General features: G+C 38.8%; 3 protein-coding genes across 3 annotated transcripts; 2 read left to right on the top strand and 1 right to left on the bottom strand.

Moving 5' to 3' along the window:
• Positions 1-1,118: 1,118 nt before the first annotated feature.
• LOC140225138 (uncharacterized) lies at positions 1,119-2,276 on the bottom strand. Its single transcript, XM_072302907.1, has one exon. It carries the CDS (start codon positions 2,274-2,276, stop codon positions 1,119-1,121), a length of 1,158 nt encoding a protein of 385 aa, XP_072159008.1.
• Positions 2,277-3,094: 818 nt separating this feature from the next.
• Positions 3,095-12,288, top strand: LOC109032276 (eukaryotic translation initiation factor 5B). The gene is made up of 2 exons (XM_072302851.1): positions 3,095-3,246; positions 6,945-12,288. The coding sequence occupies exon 2, from the start codon at positions 7,317-7,319 to the stop codon at positions 9,804-9,806; it is 2,490 nt and encodes an 829-aa protein (XP_072158952.1). The 5' UTR covers positions 3,095-3,246; positions 6,945-7,316; the 3' UTR covers positions 9,807-12,288.
• Positions 3,099-21,889, top strand: LOC109032277 (blocked early in transport 3). The gene is made up of 4 exons (XM_019044326.2): positions 3,099-3,246; positions 14,030-14,224; positions 18,292-18,474; positions 20,611-21,889. Exons 1-4 carry the CDS (start codon positions 3,208-3,210, stop codon positions 20,728-20,730), a joined length of 537 nt encoding a protein of 178 aa, XP_018899871.1. The 5' UTR covers positions 3,099-3,207; the 3' UTR covers positions 20,731-21,889.
• The last annotated feature ends 1,116 nt before the right edge of the window (positions 21,890-23,005 follow it).

Below are 23,005 nucleotides of genomic sequence, written 5' to 3'. Positions count from 1 at the left end.
GCATCGTGGTAAAATGGCTTTCACGTATCAAAGCGTCCAATTTGCGAGTCGAAAAGGGGTCTCAAAACAGTATTTCGATATTCTCACCAATCCATGGTGAAACTCCTAAACCAAGTATCTCGGTTTGCGACGTTGCGGACTTCCTGTTTTACTTTCATTTTTGAATAGAGAACTACTCAACGTCAATTCTTAAGAACTTCCGTGATTATTCTTCTCTCTAAGAGGCAAATCTTTTGAAAATTTCAAGGAATGATGATGATTTCTTTTTCTTTAAAGAGAGAAATAGGAGCGGAGATTTTTAAACAGCGCAATCGAGATACATAATTTCGGAGTTTTACCATCGCTATGCATTATAAAACCTTCCTTTCAAACAAGTGGAACAGTGATCTTCAGGTAGAGTCTTATTTCTGGAATTTGCGGAGAGGCGGATCCAGCAATTTGGCAACACCGGATTCCCTCCGTTTAAACCCATGTTAAATAATCGATTCTTGTCAAGGCACCTGGCCTTCCTAGAATCGATACATCTCCCTAGGTCTAAACGGGGAAAAAAAATATTGCCAATTTGCTGGATCCGCCAATTAATTTGCGACAATGGAGATGTTTCATATGTGAGGAATTTGCGATTTGACTATTGATTCTTATGTAAAAGTTCGCGAGAAACACGATGACCCCAATGGTTTTCTCTGAAATCAACTACCAAGCTCAAAAAAAGCTCTCAAGTTGAGGCCAAAATGGAGGGGATATCCCACGCTATCCTGAGAGTCCACGTCTACATCAAGACAAACTCGTCTCCACGCAAAGATAGGGAGCAAATACATTGACAGGGCTGTCACCTTATTTGGGGACTCTAAAACTGAAAACATGGCAACCCTGCTGATGTATTTTCTCCCTATCTTTGCATGGAGAGTTATTCTTGATGTATACGTAGACTCTCAGGATAGCGTGGAATATCCCCTCCATTTTGGCCTCAACTTAAGAGCTTTTTTGAGCTTGGGAGTTGATTTCAGAGAAAACCAGTGGGACCATCGTGTTTCTCGCGAACTTGTACATAAAAATCAATAGTCAAATTACAAATTCCTCACACATGCAACATCTCCATTTCATTCCGATTCTTGGACTCAACAGCCACAGGAGCATACTTGTAATCCCAGCGTTGCCGGGTCGCAAAAACTCGGACAGAGACTCTCACAAGGCGACTTAAATCTAAACACCACGTACGGCTTCTTTCTCCTGTCCACGAACGGAAGACCCGTTCCTGGGTACGATACCGCCACGCCGCTCAACGAGTCATCAATAAAATAAATATTACCGTCTTCCCCTTCAGTGAAGGAAAACGGTATATTCAATCGAGGGTCACGGATGTACATGAAGTTCCTCGCGAATGGACAGTTTGGGTTATAGACTGTAATCCCGTCATTCTCCGCAAAACCAGACCAAACTCTGCCCCTCTGGTCACAAAGTATCGTGAAGGACACCCCTTTCTTGCCATGGTACCTCACAGTTTTCGCGACTTCGGAAGATGGTAGTTTGTCCAACAGGGCTTGCGTGCACAAAGAATAAAGCAACCGACCACTGATCTGGGAGTAGTATAGCAGTTTCCCGTCCGGCGAAAGAGTCACCATGGACACACCAAACGCAAGAGCCCCCACGACGATGTTCCCACAAGGACCGCATGTGCTGTTCCCCACGTTGTACAACGGTTGACCAATAATGGTAGGTAAAAAGTTCGGAATAGGCAAGAGGGTTTTATCCCCTTGGAACGCGATGTAAGATTTCCCGGTGCACAAGTCCAACACAATAATTGTGGATTTCGCTCCGTCCGCAATGTACGCTACGTTTCTCTTGGGGTCCACAGCCATGCTTCTGAGGTACGATGTGGGTGTTGCCACATTGGCATCAAAATAATAAATTCGTTCTACACAGTCGTTACATAGGTTGAGCGCAACCACCTTGGTCCCGCCCAAAGACCCTTGGTAGAGAACCTGTTTGCAATCCCTGGCACGGCCGACGTCCAAACAGAGGATAATATTGCCCTCTTTTACGTAAACTATCGTTATGACGCTGATGAAGTGATGCCGGAGGCCTTTTGTCGTTGGTGGACAAGTCGAGTAGTTGATGACACCTCCGTATGGGTTGTTCATGCAGAGGTTAGGGTAAGGGATCTCTCTACAGTCGATGAGTTCGGCCATGGCGTACTTGCCGTTGCACCCGTCGTTGGTGTTGAGAGGGTCAATGCTCGCCGGGTAGCATGCGAATTTCCGACCGCAAGGGGTCATTACGAACCCAGTCGGCCATTGGTCTTGGAACTCGTAAAAGACCTCGAGTCTCGGGTCATGACATATCGGATCCTCCGGAAGTTTACAGCATTCGTTACACTGGTTGCCTTGCGCCCGTAGTGTAGACACCATGGTAAGGACAATCAACAGTACACGTGGTCGACGGTGAAACTACCAAACCACGTAACTCGTTTGCGGTGTTTAAAATCTACGCCCACATTTTATTTTTTTGAAGTAGACCAAATCAATATCATTCCTTGAAATTTTCACGGAATTTTCTCCGCACAAAGAGGAAAAATCACAGAAATTTTCAAGACTGGATGTTAAGTAGTTTTTCATTTAAAAAATAAAGTATGACAGGAAGTCTGCGACGTCGCAAACGAGATACGTGGTTTGGTAGTTTCACCGTCGATATGAGTCTAACGAAACTCGGGACCGTCGCACGTCCGATAAAAGTCCGCAAATTTAAACTTGGCGCCAGTTTGAGGAGTGTCAGGTTTGCTCAATTATCAAGCGCTAAATTGCCAGGTGCCAACCTACGATTTGTCGATAAGGCGCTTTGAACCTGCTTTGAACCCACCTCCGCCATTGTTGATTTGGACGTATTTCTATCAAACGGAACTAAGCGCCAATTTGAGTTCCTTTTGAGGAATTTAGAATCCCGGATAGCGCGTTCTGTCAAACGGACCTAAGCGCCATGGAAAAGCATTGCGAGTATAGGACGGAATAAGCCGGACGCCTGATTCCGCCGCCAATCCAAGCCCCTCTCTACCTTCCTCACCCTATGGCGCTTAGGTCCGTTTGGTAGAAATACGTCCATTTGATAAGCGCATTTCCAGCTGTTGTAATCGGACACGCTTTTCATGTAAACTTATTTCTTTCTGTGTAATAGTAGTGATTTGTTTTACTTACGTCTCCGCAACACACTCTAATGTCGAGGCAAGGAACGAGGCTTGACCAAAAGAAAGTCGTAAGTTGAAGTTTTCCTATTTTTCTGAAGTATGAACCGCTCTGGTGTAACCTACCATTGCAACCCCCTTACTTACCATTCAGGAATGGTTTGCTAATTTACGCCGCAATGTCTACACTATATGCCTTTCTGACCATCCACTGGCCCTCTACTAATTTGGAGGCTTTTGCAAGATTTTAAATCTCTCTATAATTGTCAATAAGTTCTTGATATTACAACGTCGATTCGCAATGAAGTTAGGTTATGTTGGGTCAGGTATCGTCGTTTGTAGCATGTGGCATCGAGCCATCTTGTACCATTTACAAATTTTGTTCTCCCAAGATATAGTATCATCTCATTTACCCTAATACTTTCTAGTATTTTAATCGTATCTTCAATCCTTAGTATAACTTGTATCTAATCACCTCAGAAAATCCAATGGAAGTCGTTACTGGGGTTAAAGTCGGTCTGTGGGACTAGGAAAATTCATCGAGTCCTCGTCCAACAAGTTTATGCCGTTTAAGAGTGCGACAGAAGAACTGTTATCAAGATTCTTGTATCTACTTCAATTTTACATTGAAGACAGCTATTTTCCTATTGTACTCAGAAAGTGCGTAAACTTTTTTGACACGGACACCAGTGAACAGATGGTTACCATGCTCTTTACCACCATCTCTTTCATGTCAGCTCATATTAATCATTTGGCGGGCCTTTAATGTTAGGCTTCATCTGCTCAAGTTTGAAAGAACTGTGTCTAGGACCTGGAAATATAGGGATTTATCAAGAAACGATGAGAATCTTGAAAATCAAAAAATTACTTAGGTAGCTGAGGAGAGGAATTAGATCTAAGAAGCAGAAAGTTCTTTTTCTGCTGCCTTGAGGTTACGTCAGTTACAACGCAGTGGCTCAAGTTGATTCAGCTTTTAAGAATGATACTTAAGACAAAATGGTTGAGTTTTTTTCTTCAAATTCTCAAGATAAATCTAGTTTTTCCTAGAAATTCAGATATTTATGAGAGAGATTCCTAGCTTTTCATCAGGGAAAATGAGGTAAATATTAGGAATTGAAAATCTGGAAATCCAGACACTAGGTTTGAAAATTGGTATGCATTAGTGTTCGAAACTCACAGGCGCCAGCGCACCAAATGAGCCCAAGAAATCGATCATGGCGCCTAAAAAATGAAGGCTCTGCGCCAACATGGCCCCTAAAAATCCTCCCCCCCCCCCCACTGAAAAAAATCCTAATTTTTCTGTTTGGTGATTTTTCAAAAGATCTCCCAAGTTATAGCCAGGTAGGTACTTGTTCTGTATCTAAAACATCTTGCGTTTAAATTTTCACTGAATGCGCCGTGATGTTTTGGCATCAAGCCAATTTGGCCCCTAAAAAATCTTCATTTTCCCCTAAAAATCGAGCTTGATGAGCCACATGGCTCCTGAAACTCAAAGATGAGTTTCGAATACTGGTATGCATCTTCATCAGACAGCAGTGGCCAGGTTTATTTTACATTTATCAGATGGATTTCAGTGCAGTCGAGTGTAGAAAGTTATCGTACAGGGGAGTTATAGATTATTAATGGTCAAAGAAATTCATGTTATGCAGGGCACTGGGGTACAATATAGGCCTGTTGCAAGGGGCACAAAAAGTACGCACTCACATTGGGTGTTAGCTATGAGAGCGCCCAAATTCTTCATGCTTTTTTACATACCTAAATCACTTTTTGAGAGATGCTGCTGTTTTTTTTTTCTTTTTTTTTCTTTTTTCTTTAATGAAAAGAATGTCTCTGTCCTGAACCATGCTATGTGGTTTTTTCAATTTACAATTACAAAATTTCAAACTTGGAATCTGTCTAAAAGGAGCTTGTCACGCCGCGCCTCTGGTTCACACTGTATATTATTCTCACTGCTTTTATACCCCCCCATCTTTCATATGACCGGGCCCGGGGGGGGGGGGGGGGGGCACCACCGAACTTTTCATTTGTGTGGTTGATCATGTCATTTGTCATTTCACTTGTCATTTATCCTTGCTGTGACCTGGTACAGTACAGTATTCTTGTCCATTGGGGGTTGCTTTATGTATTAATGAAGAGAAAGGATGGCTATCTGCATGAGAAAACCGATTTCAGAGGTTTGATTTGATTCAATTTTTCCCGAAAATTGACAAAATTAATCAATCTGTGTCCAAAAAAATTTATCAGCTCTTAAATTGATTTGTTCGATTTTTAGGAATGAAAAAATGAAAAATCTGTGATGCTTGGTCATTGCAATCTACACCTTTGACATTTGGAACAGAAAGCAAAAATCGTTCGCTGATTTTTTTTTCTTCCTCTTTTTTCCTCTTCTAATAGGTATACCTATTTGTTTGCTATTCCAAACTTTTGATTCCTCAAATGTAAGTAATAGGTCTTCAGATTGCGTAGAAATATTCAGAATACGAACAAAAAATGGATGCAACTTAATTAACTTCGGTGTGGGGTTAGGTTGCATATCGGCAAATTCGAAGGCGAACTAGCGGCGATTTTGTTTTCAAGCGACACGGTCAGGCGCGGCGCTCCAACCGTTGAGCCTCATGTATCACTGTCATCCTTATTTCATGTTGAAGGAGGATTTGTAGTTTAGGGTCAAAAAAATGCTGCCGTACCAAGAAAAAACGCCTTTTGAACATTCGGCTGTAGCCACATTTCCTTCGACAAAACACAGATTTGTTGAGAGATTTTAGAATTTTTTTTCTCCATTATTTCAGAGAAGTTTTGTTAACAATTCGATCGAAATCATCTGAAACTTTTAAAGAAAAATAATCATAATTCTCCTTGAAAATACGTACTTTTTTAGAGACATTTGGCAACATTCGAATGTTGGTACGGCGTTTTTCCTCGGCGTGGCTGTGCGTGTCTGTCAGTAGTTAATTAACCGATAATTAGTCATAAAATGCCACTAATTCCTCAAATATTAGTATTAGGTCTTCAGGATACGTGGACATTTTCAGAATACAGCTAATCGGTGGATGCAACTTAATTAACTTCGGTGTTGCATCGTTAAATTTGAAGGCGAATCAGCGGCGATTTTCTTTTCAAGCGACGCGGTGCTCCAACCATAACGCTATATGTATCACCGTTATCCTTTATTCGCGATGAGGAGAATTTTTAGCCAAGATATGAAACGTGTGCTGCCTTGCTACGGAAAATCGTCGTATAATAAGGGTTGCACAGTTTAGGGAAAACCTAGAACAGTAAGGAAAATAAAAAAACATGTACAGTTATGTAAAAAAGGTCGGTGAATTTTGCACCGAGTCAGGGAAATTTTCAGTGCGGCTGCCCAACAGCTTTAACTTCCATTGCGCACCGGTACCGTGCGCCAGCGTTACCTAATTTTCAGAAATTTTATGGCGCAATATGAGTGCCATGGGTACTAAACCCGCGATTTGTGCAAGTTTCAATTCCAAACATGCAGTTACGGTGCTTCAAATTTTGCATCGCTGCTTTGAAATTAACCTCCTTTCTTTTTTAATCTCTAAAAAGTCAGGAAAGTTCAGCGCCGGTGGTCTGGAAATGTTTCCAATAATTCAGGGAATTTTGAAACATGAATAAGATTGGAACCTTGAGAAATCATCAGTATGGTCTAAAGTCTTCTCGATAATCCTCTATTGTACTTCCCAGAATAACTTTTGTTGCAATCCTGTTCAACAGTACATTACTCCATTTGCCTGTCTTGCTTTTTTTTCAGGGTTTCTCCTTGTCTACTCGGTGAAAATTGGCAAATGCAGTTTTGTAGGCATAGCTCCTCAAATTGTAACCATACATGAACCTAACTAGCCTCCCGATAGTTAAAACCTGTTCGCATTGAACTTGATATAATTTTTTTTTGCGAGCACAATTCATCGGCTGTAGAGTGAATAGCAAGTACCAAAATGTCCAACGTCGAAAAGGCAAAGAAGAACAAGAAAAAGGGGGCGGAGCCAAAGATGCTGAGCCGGAGGAAAAACCGGAGAAAGAAGTAACCGCTGATAAAAAGAAGAAAAAAGGCGCAGAGAAAGATGTCAAAGAGGAAAAGGACAGCGGGAAAGGCAAAGGGCCTGGCAAGAAAGCCCTTGCAGCCATGCAAGAAGCCCTGCGAAAAATGCGAGAAGAAGAAGAGAAAGCGCAAAGAGAAGAAGAAGAACGCATTCGGGCGATAGAAGAAGCTGAGAAAGCACGGCAAGAACAACTGAGAGTCGAACAAGAACGGAAAGAAAAGAAGAAGCAAAAAGAAAAAGAAAGGAAAGAGCGGTTAAAAGCCGAAGGAAAATACCTTACACCGAAACAAAAAGCAGACAGGGCTAGAGCGCTGGCGCTTGTCGAGGCCCTGAAAGCTCAAGGACTGGTCATCGGAGAGAAGAAACCTAAGTCAGCACACAAAAAATCTGATCCTCACTACAACTCTCATGACAAGAATACGGATGCTCAGGCTGCCCAAAGCGAAGTAGAGGTCAAAATCGTAGACGTCAAGAAAGAAGAAAGTGAAGAGAAAGAAGATGAGATTAAAGACTCCTGGGACATGATCTCCTCGGAAGAGGAGGAGGAAGAAGAGGCGGCTGACAAAGCAGAGAAAGCAAAAGCGGAAACGTCGGAACTAGAAAAGAAAATGGACGGTGTTAAGGTCAAGTCTGATTCAGAAAGTGAGGATGAGTCCGGTAGCGATGACAGTGGGAGTGAAGACGATGATTCGGATGACAGCGAAGGAGATAAAAATGAAAACAGGCTGCAGAAAATCAAACAGCGAATTCAGAAACGGCGTGAGAAAGCAGAGAAGAAGAGGTCACTCGATGTCCTGAGAGCCCCTATCGTTTGTGTTCTGGGACACGTAGATACCGGTAAAACAAAGATTTTAGATAAACTAAGGCGGACGAATGTTCAAGATGGCGAGGCAGGTGGTATCACGCAGCAAATCGGAGCAACGAATGTTCCGATCGATGCCATCAAGGAGCAGGGAAAAATTGTCAAAGGATTTTCTCAAATGGAGCTACGAGTTCCCGGTCTTTTGATCATCGATACGCCAGGTCACGAATCTTTTAGTAATTTGCGTAACCGAGGCTCCTCTCTTTGTGATATTGCTATATTAGTCGTTGATATCATGCACGGTCTAGAACCGCAAACTATAGAATCAATTAACTTGTTGAAAAACAAGAAAACTCCGTTCGTTGTAGCCCTCAACAAAATCGACAGATTGTACGATTGGAACTCCACGCCCAAAAAAGACATCAGGGAAACGATAAAAGCGCAAGCGCCCAACACAATTGTAGAATTCGAACGTAGGACGAAGGAAGTTATACTGCAATTTGCCGAGCAAGGACTGAACGCTGCTTTGTTTTACGAGAATCCAGATACTCGCAGTTATGTTTCGCTTGTCCCCACGTCAGCCATTACCGGAGAAGGTATGGGGAACATCTTAGCCCTCATTGTTGAAATTTGCCAGAACATGTTGGCTAAAAGATTGATGTTCAGCGAAGAACTGCAAGCCACTGTCCTAGAAGTCAAAGCAATCTCCGGTTTAGGAACAACAATAGATGCTATTCTCGTCAACGGTTATCTGCGGGAAGGAGATACCATGGTCTTGGCCGGCACTGAAGGACCGATCGTCACTCAAATTAGATCTTTACTCATGCCCCAGCCCCTGAAAGAGCTGAGAGTAAAGAATGCTTATATTGACCACAAAGAGGTAAAGGCTGCCCAAGGAGTGAAAATTGCAGCAAAGGAATTAGAAAAAGCCATCGCTGGTTTAAATCTGTACGTAGCTCAACAGCCCGACGAAGTCGAGGTATTGACGAAGGAAGTAAGTCACGAATTGAAATCTGCCCTTAGTCATATCAAGGTACATGATAGAGGCGTTTACGTCCAAGCCTCTACGTTAGGTTCGTTGGAAGCGTTATTAGAATTTTTAAGATCCTCGAAAATTCCTTACTGCTCATTTCGCATAGGACCCGTAGTGAAGAAGGATGTAATGAAAGCTTCGACCATGTTGGAACATGAATCGCGCTACGCAACAATCCTAGCATTCGACGTGAAGGTCGAAAGAGATGCGCAGGAACTCGCTGATGCTGTAGGAGTTAAAATTTTCCAGGCGGACATCATTTACCATTTGTTCGATAAGTTCACAGCTTACACGGAAGAGTTGAAACAAAAGAAACGAGACGAATTTAAATCGATAGCTGTCTTTCCCTGCAAGTTACGGGTTCTACCTCAGTTCATCTTCAATTCAAGAGATCCGATCGTCATGGGAGTCATGATCGAGGCAGGCATCGTCAAAGAGGGCACACCGATATGTGTCCCCAGTAAGGAGTTCGTCGAATTAGGAATTGTAACGGGTATAGAAAGCAACCACAAGCCTGTAGAAAGTGCGCGGAAAGGTCAAGAAGTCTGCATCAAGATCGAGCCCATTCCTGGGGAAGCGCCCAAAATGTTCGGTCGTCATTTTGATGAAAAAGATATGCTAGTTAGTAAAATCAGTCGTCAATCCATAGACGCTTGTAAAGATTATTTCAGAGATGACCTAGTCAAAACAGACTGGCAACTAATGGTTGAACTCAAAAAAATGTTCGAGATTCTGTAACTCGCCAGAAAATACTTGAAGTTGCTTCAAGAATGTCCGTCAAATATTTTCCTTTCTGTAGCCGTTTATACCCCACTAGTATTCTGTTCATGTTAAATCACTCAAAACTGATTGCAGTTAATTTATTACCTGCAAAGAACTTTCATCAGCCCTGTGCCAACTATTTTCTCCCTGTAACAAAAGCGTACGAACGATCTGAATATTCTTAAGATATTGCAGTTTTTAACTCCTGAGTAAATTAAGTCTGGTCCCTCTTTTGATTAATGGAAACAAAGGAAAATTGTAGAACTAAAGAATTTGCGCAAGTCATGATTCTACCATCAGTTTATTAATTTTTTAGCTCTAATTCAAAGTTTTCATGAAACTATTTCTTATTTATTCAATGTAACATTTTAAGCAAATCCACACTGTCTTTATCTTCTTCTCAATTTTTTCTCTCGTACAAATTATATCTTCAAATGGAACTAGGCTTATTTGCTCTCACATTTAGTCATTCAGTTGATAAAGATGAAATAAGAATCACACTTCCTTTGCACTGTCTCAGCTCCCGTTTTTGTAAATTGATAACATGTTGTAGTAAAAAAATACTTTGAAAAGAACAAGTAATATTAAAAGTCGAATTTACTTAATTGTTTGGATTTTAGAGTTCAATTGAATATAGTGTAACATTTTGTCTCTCCTGAACGAAGGAGCGTATCTCGATCGCGCTGTTTCAGTGTCTCTCTCCAACATTTTACCTGTAATAGAAACTCCGTCGCATTAATGTATCTGAAATTTTCCGTGATTTCCCCTTGCTTTTGTGAGAAACGGCTCTAAAATTTTCGGACAAATTCGTGCAACGGCACTCCCAGGAAAGGATACAAAACCCCGAAACAGCGCAGTATGAAGATAAGTTTTTTCATTCGGGAGACGATCATTTGTTCTAGGTAAATGCTTTTCAAAAGAAAGTAACGTTGGTTTTTGGTATTAAACGTACATATTTCCTAATATCTCTTAATTTTTTGCTTGTGCTAAAGATGCAAAATAATGTCCTGTCTCTCTTTACTGTCCTCCCGAGGACTCATCTTTAATTTCTGTGTCTTTGAAAAAAGTATGATCAAGTCGGTATACAGCAAGAAATTTTATGTCGCACCAGACACCGCTTCTGGCCAATTATGCCCAGTGATATTCTACAGGGTGATGCAAAAGTCCCGCACCACTTGTAACTGTATTTCATCAGTAACGGACTTGGTATAACTTTTGAAAAATACCTAGAGATAGAGACTTGAAATTCTGCGAGTGCTTGTAGGTTATGTCAAATCCCTGTAACTTTAAAAAAAAAAATTGAAATTCCGCCTGTGCTCGTTGGTCAAGTTAAAAGCATCTACCTCTGGGAGCCCCCCCAAGATTTTAAGGGGACCACCCTGAAATGGGGCAAAAATTCCAGAGGTTGTAGGGTAGGTGCGTGACTTTTGTATCACCCTGTATGAAAAACTAACCGTAACTTATTACTATTTTCTTGTTACTCAGATCAAATGTTTGTAATTTCCTGTGCCTCAAGCATTTTGTGATTATTTTAATGGAGTTTGGTCATCGTTCGTTCAGTAATTGCATACGTTTGCTTGCTTTGAAAAATCTTTCTGATTTTCATGTCTATTCACTTTTGCACGTCCTTTGATACTATTTTTTCTGCTTAATGAGTTTATCTAAGACAGATCACAATACTGCCGTGCTTTGGAAAAACGCCGCATGAACATTGGAGAGTTGCTAAATTTTCTTCGATAAAATGTGTATTTTTGCGGAAAGTTAAGCAGATTTTTCCTCGAAATTTTCGGATGAAAAGGTGAATGAATTGCCTGAAAAATTGGAGGAAAAATATTCAGAATTTTCCCAGTAAATTTTTTTGTTTGTAGAAGGAACTATGGCAACACTTGAAGGCTCACTCGGCGTTCTTCCTTAGCACGGCAGAATAGCTCAGAAGATGCGAAGACGATAAAACTTGAAAGCTAGAGCAATCAAGAAATATTATTCAATGAATAATGAAACTGGTTTTTCATTGACAAATAATTAAACAATTATTTTACTCCGCTCATCTATTTGTCATTATCACTATCTACACATTGATGCTTGTCTAAAGTATTATTGTTTCTCTTGAGGGATCGCTGTTCCAGGGTTGCCACGCTGAAAACTATTTTGAATTACGTCTCTCTGAGCATTCCGCACATTCTCAAATGTTCGGGGGTTTCCAAGATTGGTCAGGGAATCGCATTTTTTAAACTCCGTGGCAACCCTGTACAAGTGCATTCCTATATGTTTTATACTTGAATTATTTGTGGACTTACCTTGTAAGCGTATATCTTTCATGTGAGATAAACTCTTCTTCTCTGTAATACTTTCCTCTCGAAAACTGGAATTGTGTGGGCATTTTTCAGCATAACTTTGGAAGAAATTTTGTACTATTTTTACTTAAATAGTTAAAATTATATAATATATTTTCATCGTACCCAATTTCAATTTATTGATCTACTTTTATCCTTCACATCTCTAATCCATTAAAAAAAATTATGTTTTCTGTGTGCCTAATCCCTAATTTTGATGTTTTAAAAAATGATAGAATAAGAACTATAATTTTTTTAAATGGGAACCCTGGGTGCAGTATTAAAAATATTCCAAATTTTAAGTAACTATTATCAAAATTTCGCATAATTTTGGTTGTCAATTCTAAAGGGAAAATCAAATTGAGGTATCACGAATGAAGAACTTCAGCGACAGTTTTGTGATCTCAAGACCGACGCCTTTGAATTCGAAAAATTTCATGAAACTTGAGACTGGAATTTGGACAAAAAGAAATTAACTTTTTTGTTCCAATTTTCACAGATAGGATCCCGAATCGAAGTTTTACGACCAATATCTCGATTTTTTCGAACATGCAACTCCTTTTAATCATGCATGATACCGCTCAATTGAATTAAAAAAAATAAAGCCTGGTAGCATCAATTTTGTGCAGTTAAATCATCAATAACTATTTCCCAAGAACAAGAATGAAAAAGTTTTTTTCAAAATTTAAGTTGCATATTATTAAATCTTTTAACAAAAACTGTTCGCGATCCCTGATTTTTTGTTGAATTTAATCAAGGCCTTTCCAATTCTACCACCACATTAAGTTTGAAAATTTGAAGAGCTTTCAAGTTGTGCTCTCTTTATCATGCCATAAAAAATAATCGGGCGGAAAAATTTTTCTTGCTTCGTATGCACGTCAGTATACTTTGGATACATAAATGCTTACATTTTCAAGTGCGCTCACCCATGTGAGAAGCAACAGTTCTGTATAAGTTATTCCTTTTATTTCCTCCATTTTTTGTTATGGATTACGAACATACCAGCACTGAAAGCATACTATTATCAGTGGTCTGGTTGGATTAGAATTCAAGAAATAAGTTCAAAAAGCTACCTATGAAGGAATGACAACTATTCTTAATCCTGTCACTTGGAATTTCTAACAAATTAAAGAATTTAAAAATTGATACTCTCTATGATGGAATGGTTAAATGATGAAAGGAGAATTTAATTAATTACACATCTTGTTGCAAAAGAACATAACCGACGGTAGAAGTTACCTCTTTTATATGACCCTAATTAGACAGTGTGCAAAATAAATTTCAACATTTAGAGGAAAGAAAATCGTAGCTTCAACATTAAGTGAAGCAATTGAGGCATGCCTGTATGTCTCATCCTAGTCCCTCTGTGAATAACTAGTGCTCCGTAAGATCCTTACGTAATGTTCCGTCAAGTTTCACTTTTATCCATCGAATTATTTGGCGTGAAAATAAGTTGAATGGAATAGTGACTCTCGAACAGGTACACCTAAGTATGAGGTGTTATCGGTAAAATCCATTTCAACCGAGTGTCTATCGCTCAGTCTCTAAGATTTTACTCAAAATTATATTTATAAGACTGAGTACTCATCTTTTTGCTGCTAACAAAATATTGAGAACAGTTCAGCTTTGTCACACCTTTAAAACATCTTGAGAAAATATTCAGAATCAGAAAGTCGAAGTTTTGAGTTCACTGAGGTTTCAAAAACTCTCAAAGGGATTTATTTTCCCCCACAAGTTTAAGTTTTTGCAATCATCAAAAGTTTTCCAATCAGAATGATATTTTGCCTATTCCACTAATTTTTTTAGACGCAATTAAGCTCTGATTAAAGTAGCAGTAATATCCAAAATTTTCTTTGATTGTTCTAGAACTCAGAACTGTTTACGTTGACTTACGGAGCGCTGGTATCACAGCTGATGAAAGACTATGAAAACGTTGATGAAGTTAACAAACAACTCGAAAGAATGGGCTACAATATAGGCATAAGACTAATTGAAGATTTCCTAGCCAGAACTGGCACCGGCAGATGTTACGATTTTCGCGACACTGCGGAGAAAATTCAGGTAAGTTCTTTCCCTGTTATTTTTTCACGTTCATAATATCGAAATAATCAAATCTAGCTTTAAAGGAGCTGATCGACTTCTTACTTGTAATGGTGAACTTTGCCATGCATCTTTTAAAAGATGTGTTTTTTCATAGTTACAAATTTTTTCACTGCAAATGCCTAAGCCCTCAAACTGAAGGAGCTCTCAAGTTGTGTATTGTGTATTCAAGGCTGTATCTTAAAAAGGCTTCTCGAAGCTGTTGGAATTGAATTGGTGAAAGAAGCCGTTAAGGTTGCCGTTGACGAAGGCCCATAAATACTACCCTTGTCACGTAACAGTTCGAATGGATACGAATTGGGTATTATTTCGGGAACAATAGGTAACAATTTTTGGGCCATATTTCTTGCTTGTTTGAAAACTGATAGAAAATCAGGGAAAGGATGACTGTGGTAAGGGGGGAGGAGGCTGAGGCCTCGACGTCATTTTGATAATAGGTAGTCTGAAAGTCTGATGTGTTTGTGCCCCATGCCTGAAAAAACCATGCAGTCTTGTCTATATAGATAACAGCTGCAGAATGAAATTTGAAGCCAATCTTTATTGCAGTAGTAAGTTTAATGGGTTCTTTATCATCTCACACTTGCCCGATGAGCGGCCAACCGTGTGGGTAGCAAAAAAAAAAGTAAATGGGGATGGGGACTGTTTTCGGTTTCAGGACATTTCGTCACCGATTTTTTGTCAGTGTGCCTGTTTTGCACGGTAGTGTACGTCCACGCTGAAAATAAGCAACAAAGACTTGGTCCAAGCATGTTATTTTAGTCCTCGTGTATTGAAATGAGAAAATTGAGAGGGAAGGAGGTGTTGTTATGGTTAGTCTTTTTTCTAAATGAAATGTTACTCTCTTCTTTTGATTCATCGTTTCAAATTGTCATTGGTGAACACTTGGTTTTATTTCCATCCTTAAAATGTTCGATTTAAAATATACCTTACCTAAGTATACTTTTTTCCTCTTTTTTTAAAAGAAAATATTACCTACTTCATTTTAAACAAATTTACATTTTTAAAACGTCGCAAATATTTGTAAAACCTTTTCCAAGCGATCGCATCGATATCAATCTCAATGAGCCGTACTTTATTATAATACATATCATTAATACATACTTTTTTTCGTCAGATTAAATGAGAAAATTCCATGCAGAGAGTGCAAAAATTTCAAAATCATGAGTTGAAGAACGCTGACTCCGCGATTTTAAATATTAGAGCGAAACAGCGGAGCAGCGTGCTGCCAGCGCGAAACGCGCATTGGCGCCTACAAACCTAACAGGGATACTTCACGCATTGCGCAATGCGTGAAGTATCCCTGTTAGGTTTGTAGGCGGCAATGCGCGTGTCGCGCTGGTCGCCCTCGCCCGCCGCGCCGTGCCGCGGGGCTTCAAGCGACTATTTCGCAACAGAGGTGTTGCACAGTATCATACAAAATTGAATGCGTTCCAACATACTAAATATGACAGCCATACTTTAATAGCACAGAGCACTCCTCGCAAAATAAATCAAGACACTACGGCACAAAAAGAGAGCGGTTGTCCAAATACTCACCATGTCCTAGTATCCGAATTTAATAACTTCTAGCATACTTTTTGAATTGCATTAGAGCAAAAAGTGACTTGATTTAGGCAGAAGCATTCTTGAGTATGCCGTCACGAAGATTTTATTTTGAACCAAGAATAAAATTGCTGAATGAAAGTGGGTTTCCGATTGATGTAAGTGACTTTTCTTTACGTATAAGTATCTTTTCCTCTTTAAACAAGCATGATTTTCTTGATAAATTCAAAAAGAAATCTTCTCTGCGGTAAATTTGAGCAGAATTCTGTTTGAGCTAAGTCACTTTTTCCTCTAATGAAGTTCAAAAATCATGCTAAACATTATTGAATACGCATACCAGGACTTTTTGCGCTCTTTTTGTCGTCGTCTCTCGAATTATTTTGCGAGGGAACTTCGTGCTTTTGAAAGAAGCCATGGATGATACGTTGGGTTGCCTTCAATCTCGTACGATACTGTACAACACCTCCGTCGCAAAGACCAGCTCGAAGCGCCGCGGCGCCGTATATCGAAGTATCGTACACAGAAAAACAATCTAGAGCCTTTAGCTGAAGCAAATCAATAGGTTTATCCAGGTCAGGTATAACAAGATGGGATTTTCATGAAAGCTACTTAAGTCCTGTTGCACCAAAGAGGTGTGGAGAGTTTTGTTGAATTTTCCTCCGGTGATATGACGCCCCCCCCCCCCCCCATTTTTACCAAAAATCTCAATTATTCTTCCGGGACATAATATATTTTCATCCAAAAACGTTGTGAGTAATTATCATTTGTATTTACATGGGAACCAATTAACTTTGGGTCTCCATTGGTAGGTGGACCAAAACTCCCCTGCTGGAAAAACGCGTTGACGTGAACTACTTGAAAAAACATGTACGTGGACAAAAAATCGTTGACAAAATTTCCCATAACCCTGTTTTCACACTCTTCCCTATCAAATTTAAATCGGTCATTCTCAATAAGACTTACAATCGTTAAGCACCAGAAATGAAAATGCAAGCAAAACAGTACCTAAAAACTGTATTAATTGACCCGTTTTAAATATTAAAGTAAGTGATGATGTGATTAATCCATTAAATGCTTCAAGTAATACTTATATTATGGTGAAACTGCAGAATTGCGTATCTCGGAATACACGATTTTTCAGGAGAGCAATTAAGAACCTTCTACATTAGGTACTCGTTTATAGTGTCACCAGAACGGAAATCATTCTTGAGGATAGCAAGAACAAGATGCTTTTTCGGACTCTCTCAGCATTTTGAGTAATTTTTCGAAATGTCAGAAAATACGGTAGAAATACCGAGATTCGCGTTTTCGGCCTTAAGAATTGACACCTAATTACGAAGTACACATTTTCAGATGCGTTTCCGCGTTCGCGTTTCGCGTTGTGCGTAAAGCACGCCGTACGGTGGATGGAGTCTATTAGAGAGGTCGGACATGAAATTTTTGACTAAAACTGCAAACTGTGATGTTTATTTCGTCACATTTCAAAGTTTAAGGAGTGCTTCAAGGAGCTTTCACGAGGAAACCAATGGAACCCTTTTCAAATCCTCAACGTTTTCTTTTAAATGGAGTTATGAGCGTTTTAAAGTTTCCAAATTGTGCCGGACCTCCCCTATTGACTAAATCCACTGTGCGCCGAATCAAATGAAGGCGCAAGAACGAGATGATGCGTTTTTGCAACTAAGCTCGAGGTACGCGAAAAAAGTTTTATTAAATAAAGTTTCTATTATTATGTCTGGATGGCAGATAAAAAACATCTTCAACAATTCGTCTCTGCAGCTAACTCAAAACCGTCAAAATTCGAGATACCTACGCTCTCTCGCAGTTTCACCACCGATTTGGAACTAAGAGATTCAGAACGGGTCAATTTAAACTTCTTTTTTTCCCATTTTTTTTTTTTTTTTTGTATTTTTCTCGCATTTTAATTTTGGCGCTTACCTGAGTCTTTTTGAGAGTGACCAATTCAATTGTTGATGGCTTATGCAACATAATTAGGTACAGAAGTCACATGTATGCGAATAGATTTTCTAAGTAACTCCTGGAAGTGCATCGATAATTATTCGTTTTTGCAAGAAATTTTCTAAGAATATTCTCGCTTGAAAAGAAAAATTCACACACAATTTTGTGCTCTAAGATGATCGAGAAATGATGAGATGATCTTTCTTCAAGAAATCTAAACATAATAAGGAGATCTACTTGCAGCATTGCTAATTATTGTGAACCTATGCGCCTCTTTAATCTGCCCCTTATACGTTTTTGCAAGAAATTTTCTAAGAATATTCTCTCTTGAAAAGAAAAATTCACACACAATTTTGTGCTCTAAGATGATCGAGAAATGATATGAGATGATCTTTCTTCAAGAAATCTAAACATAATGAGGAGATCTACTTACAGCATTGCTGATTATTGTTGAGATATGCACCTTTTTAATCTGCCCCTTTAAATGCTAGCAAGTAGGTACCTATGCTCGTCATTTTTGTAATTTTCAGTCAGCATTCCGGCTTTATTTGGGTATTTCTCCGCAAATCATGAATTGGAGTAGCAGTGGTGATGAGTTCTCTCTGCAGTTTGACTCCAATCCACTGACAGAATTTGTCGAGCTTCCTGATCACTGTCTCAATTTGAAGTATTGCAATGTCCTCACCGGAGTTCTTAAAGGGGCCTTGGAAATGGTTTGTACTTAAAACTTCACTTTTATAGTTGTTATAAGTAAGTAACAATGAAAAATGTGTTTGCCATAACTACATGGCCGGATTTACATACTTGCTTTCCATGGGCCGCCTGTATTTTGCCGCCTTCTCTCATTCGTTTTGAAAAATCAATCAAAACCATGAAGTGGACGTGCATAAGACCCGTTAACTCGTGTCGGACACATTTTTTGCGAAAGCCCTGTCAACGCTATTAGCAAAAGTGCAAGGAACTTTGCGCGAAACTTCAGTTCCGTAAACCTATCTCTGTGTGGTCAAGGCATTCCATTTATAAGAAATGCACGAAAAATTTATGAGAGATCAAACATAAATGTGGTTTCATAATTTTTAACTTCCGTCGCCGTGCCGCGCTGACCGCACTGTGTTTGGCGCAATGCGTGAAGTATTCATGCTGTCTTGTAGGCGCTATGCGTCTCACGCCGACCGCTGCTGGCCGCACTGCGTTTGACGCAATGCGTGAAGTATTCATGCTGCCTTGTAGGCGCTATGGGTTTCACGCTGACCGCACCGTATTTGACGCAATGCGTGAAGTATTCATGCAATCCTGTAGGCGCTATTATGTGCTATATGCCAACCGCCGCACCGAGGGCCTCTCCTTTTCATCTCTAGGCCTCGTCATCATTGCTCTCTGCGCCGCGCCGCTCCAGGTCAAATTGCGTGTTTGAGTTCTCTCTTAATTCAACTACTTCAAGGTGCTGTCTCTTGTATCACAGAAAGACAACATACTCTCAGGAAATGAGAGATTTTGTCGCCTTTCTCGTTTGTAATTTTTTTCTGAATCCGATTTTTTTCATACTTACATTTAAAAAAATTTGCAAAATTTGCCGCCATGTGCCACAGCCCATGTGGCCACCCCCTAAATCTGGCCCTGTATAACTATATAGATGAGTGAAAAATTAATTATTTATGTTCATACTTGATAAAAATTCAAAATCTCTTCAATTTAAAAGCTCGGCAATACGAGGGTCATCGCAAAAATGAAGTCCTCTGTGCTATATTTTGTGGACCATCAATCAAAACAACCTGTTCTATTGTTATATTTACTATACTCTCTGCTTTAATTCAAAGTCTATCAGTGTATTTTTTATAATTGGACTGCAAGAACGTTCAGTAAAGCAGTTTCTCTTTGCCATTGTCACCACCTTCACTAAGTAAGTGAAGAAGTATGAAAACCCTCTGATTTTGAGCAAAATGTTATCACCAGGAAAATGACCTAGCTTAACTGTACCTTTTAAATGTACTTGTTAACGTAATCGCTGTTGAGATCCAAACAATTTGAAGCCTTATAACGAACTTTTGACTCCCTCTGCCAAAGAGCTCGTCAGGTTGTGTTTTGAACAATTCATCTCAAAGTTTTCCACCTCCTCATCAGTGTCCACTTGTCCATCCACAATCTACCAAGAGCCTCTTTTAACCTTTCAAACAAATGAAAGTCTGAAGAAGCAAAATCTGGACTATGGTCTAAAATTAAAAGAGACGCTTTCTATATAAATTGACACTGATGTGATCAAAAGCAACCATTGGTGATTTAATTCCAGAATTTTTCAAAAAATTTCTCAGTTACTCAAAAGAGGAAGAACAAAATTATTAATAAAATATATGCCGTTCTACAGAAAATTTCCAATGAGTCTGATTTCTTTAATCAAAACTAGGAAAGATTATTGATGCACTAAAATCAGCACTGTTCAGACTTCCTTCAGAGTTGGATAAAGTCTTGAGTCTGTCCAACTAATGGAAATTTCACCAAATAACATTTTTTTCTTTTCGTAGCGAGAGAAAAGTTGTTTAAATCCTACCCGCCCATTCTCCCTTGTGGCAGAGAAAATGAAGAATTTAGAGTAAAAATTGCCATGCTCATGAGTGGCATATGGACTAGAAACCTCTGCTGCTCCGACTATTCTGTATTGCCACCAGCTACTTCATTTCCTCTAGCGCAGGCTGGACGCAGGAACGGCAATTGCATTCCTTCATCATGGTGGGTATTTCACGAAAAACTGAAAAAAGTGAGAATAGCTCTGATGAAATTGATGTTTAGTCCTGATTTCTTGCCAAGACTGAATACCCTTATATTTTTTCACCACTAAGTCTTTAATGTTTCAGGTTCAAATGGATATAGCCTCATGTTTTGTGCAAGATCATTTGAAAGGAGATCCATGCACTGAATTAAGGGTCAAGTTTATCAAACGCCTGGAAGATGCCATACCTGCTGGCGAAGACTGAATACATATGTTATGTTACGTGATAAAAAGTATTATTCCAACTTTCTGGGTTCATTGTGTAACTCATCTTATTTTGTTTATTATATTATTTTTCTTTTTTATGTTTAATATTGTCTATTTGGTTAGGTGGTATAATTTTGTAGATCTAAATCCTTATCAAGGCCAGAACAAATTTGCTGTTATTTTGAGGCAGGTTTTTAGGTAGAGTACCTACTTATTAGTTCAACCTCTTTTCAGAGAGAAAACTTGTATTGTTTATTGAAAAAAATGTACTGATGACTTGTAACAGCCAGAGAAGGAAAATAACTGTCCTTAACCGCTCCTAAAAATGCTTTCTTGTGAGCTCATCTTGAAGGCATTTGCAAGTTGCAGCAAATGAGTCAGGGGTACCTAATGAGTGTGTTGTCTTCAGTAGAATAACTTCTCAAGAGACACCTTAAGGTTTTTTTTTTTTTTTTTTTTTTAGAACGTACAAAAAGGTATTCTACAGTCAATGTAATTTTTTGAGAGATTCCCTATGAAGTATTCTTTCTCCAGCAAAAAAAGAAGAAAGGAGGAGGAGCAGACATTGTAACAAACTTCTCTCAAAGAATATGAGAGACACACCTTTTAAAAAAACGGCTCGAAATTTCCTAGAAAAAATCACCAGAAGTGTTTTGTAAAGGTTCCCTACACCTTCTACTTTTCTCAAAAGTTTTGCTTAAAGTCTTTAATGAATTGATTCGGTTTCGAAAGAGAATCCAAGCAAAATAATTTAATATGGAGAAATATATTGTTCAGAGTTTTCTTTTTCTTTCGACTCTGTTTAAGAAATTAATTGTGAGTCCTTATTCATAGAATTTCAGATAATTTTAATAGTCTCAGAATTTTTGACAAGAGAACGTAAAACACTAGTTAAGTCCTTGACACCAACAACTCTATTTTTTGCATAAATTTAACTTGATTTTTTCAGCAAAGTCAGTCCAAAGTGCCAAGTTTTTTTCACGCTTGTTGATTTTCCCCCTCACTCTGTAATTACACTTTCCAAAAGTTTAAGCACCCACATAGTTTGTAAAAATTTCAAGTTGAAGCATACAATTTTGGCTTTGACAATGTAATACCTAGTGTGTTTGAATGTGCTTGATACACTCAAATGAAATAAAAATACACTTTCAACTGGATATGTCCTTATTAAGTGTTATTTTCTTATATTGCTGCTCTAATTTTTAGGCACCTACCCCTCAATTCTTTCTTTTTCTATCCAAATATGTGTAAAAATTCATCAATCATCACTAAATCTGCTATCATAATATTACTCCTGGCTGTTATGCGGTTCAACCCTTGAAGAGCCCCTTGTGCCCCTAAAAGTCCCCTCTTTGGTTCCTACTTAAAAAATTGAAAAAATAGAGATCAAGCCAAGCTTATACATATGTACCTACCTACGCATGATTTTTCAGAGTCAATCAAACTTTCAGTGACTGAAAGAGAAGAATGTGTTATTTTTATTTTTTTTTTAACCGAATTGTTTTTAGATATTTATAAACGAAAACCTTCTCATAGTGTCAGGTAGATCTCTAGAATGTACTTTGACAAAAAATGAACGTTTACATTTTTTTGAAGGGCAAATTCCCGATTTCATCATGTAATGTTTAAAAATCTGGGTCATAATTCCAAAATATAATGAAAACGGGTTTATCTAGAGGTTACCATCTGTCAATGTGAATGATAATAATAGAACTGATTGTCTAGATCTGAAGAACTAATTATGACAAAAAATGGTACTTGTAGGAGTCAGAGATCTAAGCTTGTACTTATTCGTGATTTTTCAGGGTCAATTCAACTTTCAGTGACTGAAAAAGACCGTTTTTCTGACCGAATTTTTTCCAGATATTTTAAAGGAAAGACATACAAAAATAAATCAATTTAACTTTATTCCAAAATCTGAAGTCAAAACTCTTAAGGGTCACAGGAAACATCAGGAGCAAGGAAAAGTTTTTCTTTTGTATCGAAAGGTAACATTTCAAACAACACAACAAACCATTTCCAACATTTTAAACATTTTCTTAGAATGAATAAATTTGTCCAGATTGTTCCGAAAAATTACCTCCTAATTTATTTGTTTTCTATTAACTATGAACCAAAATACAAGAAAAGGAATAATTGGCTCCAGTCAATGAGACCAACTGAGATCACACTACAAGAGAATTAGGAACCTTGTATATTACCCCCTCGATACGCATGGGTTGTTGAAGTGCGTGAAGTAAAAGAAGTGCGTAGATTTCAAAGAGGGAAAATTT

This window comes from Bemisia tabaci, chromosome 7 (genome assembly GCF_918797505.1).
Source record: "Bemisia tabaci chromosome 7, PGI_BMITA_v3".
Lineage (NCBI taxonomy): Eukaryota > Metazoa > Arthropoda > Insecta > Hemiptera > Aleyrodidae > Bemisia > Bemisia tabaci.
The sequence above is the reverse complement of the archived record's forward strand: the minus strand, read 5'-3'. Positions and strand labels throughout refer to the sequence as shown.

What these genes read in the sequence shown, in the direction of transcription:
- LOC140225138 (XM_072302907.1), bottom strand. Translation starts at nt 2,276, where the DNA reads ATGACCCCTTGCGGTCGGAAATTCGCATGCTACCCGGCGAGCATTGAC.
- LOC109032277 (XM_019044326.2), top strand. Translation starts at nt 3,208, where the DNA reads ATGTCGAGGCAAGGAACGAGGCTTGACCAAAAGAAAGTC. An exon ending in GGCTTGACCAAAAGAAAGTC is followed by an intron (nt 3,247 to 14,029) that starts GTAAGTTGAAGT and finishes TGATTGTTCTAG; the next exon opens with AACTCAGAACTGTTTACGTT. An exon ending in TTAAAGGGGCCTTGGAAATG is followed by an intron (nt 18,475 to 20,610) that starts GTTTGTACTTAA and finishes TTAATGTTTCAG; the next exon opens with GTTCAAATGGATATAGCCTC.
- LOC109032276 (XM_072302851.1), top strand. Translation starts at nt 7,317, where the DNA reads ATGCAAGAAGCCCTGCGAAAAATGCGAGAAGAAGAAGAGAAAGCGCAA.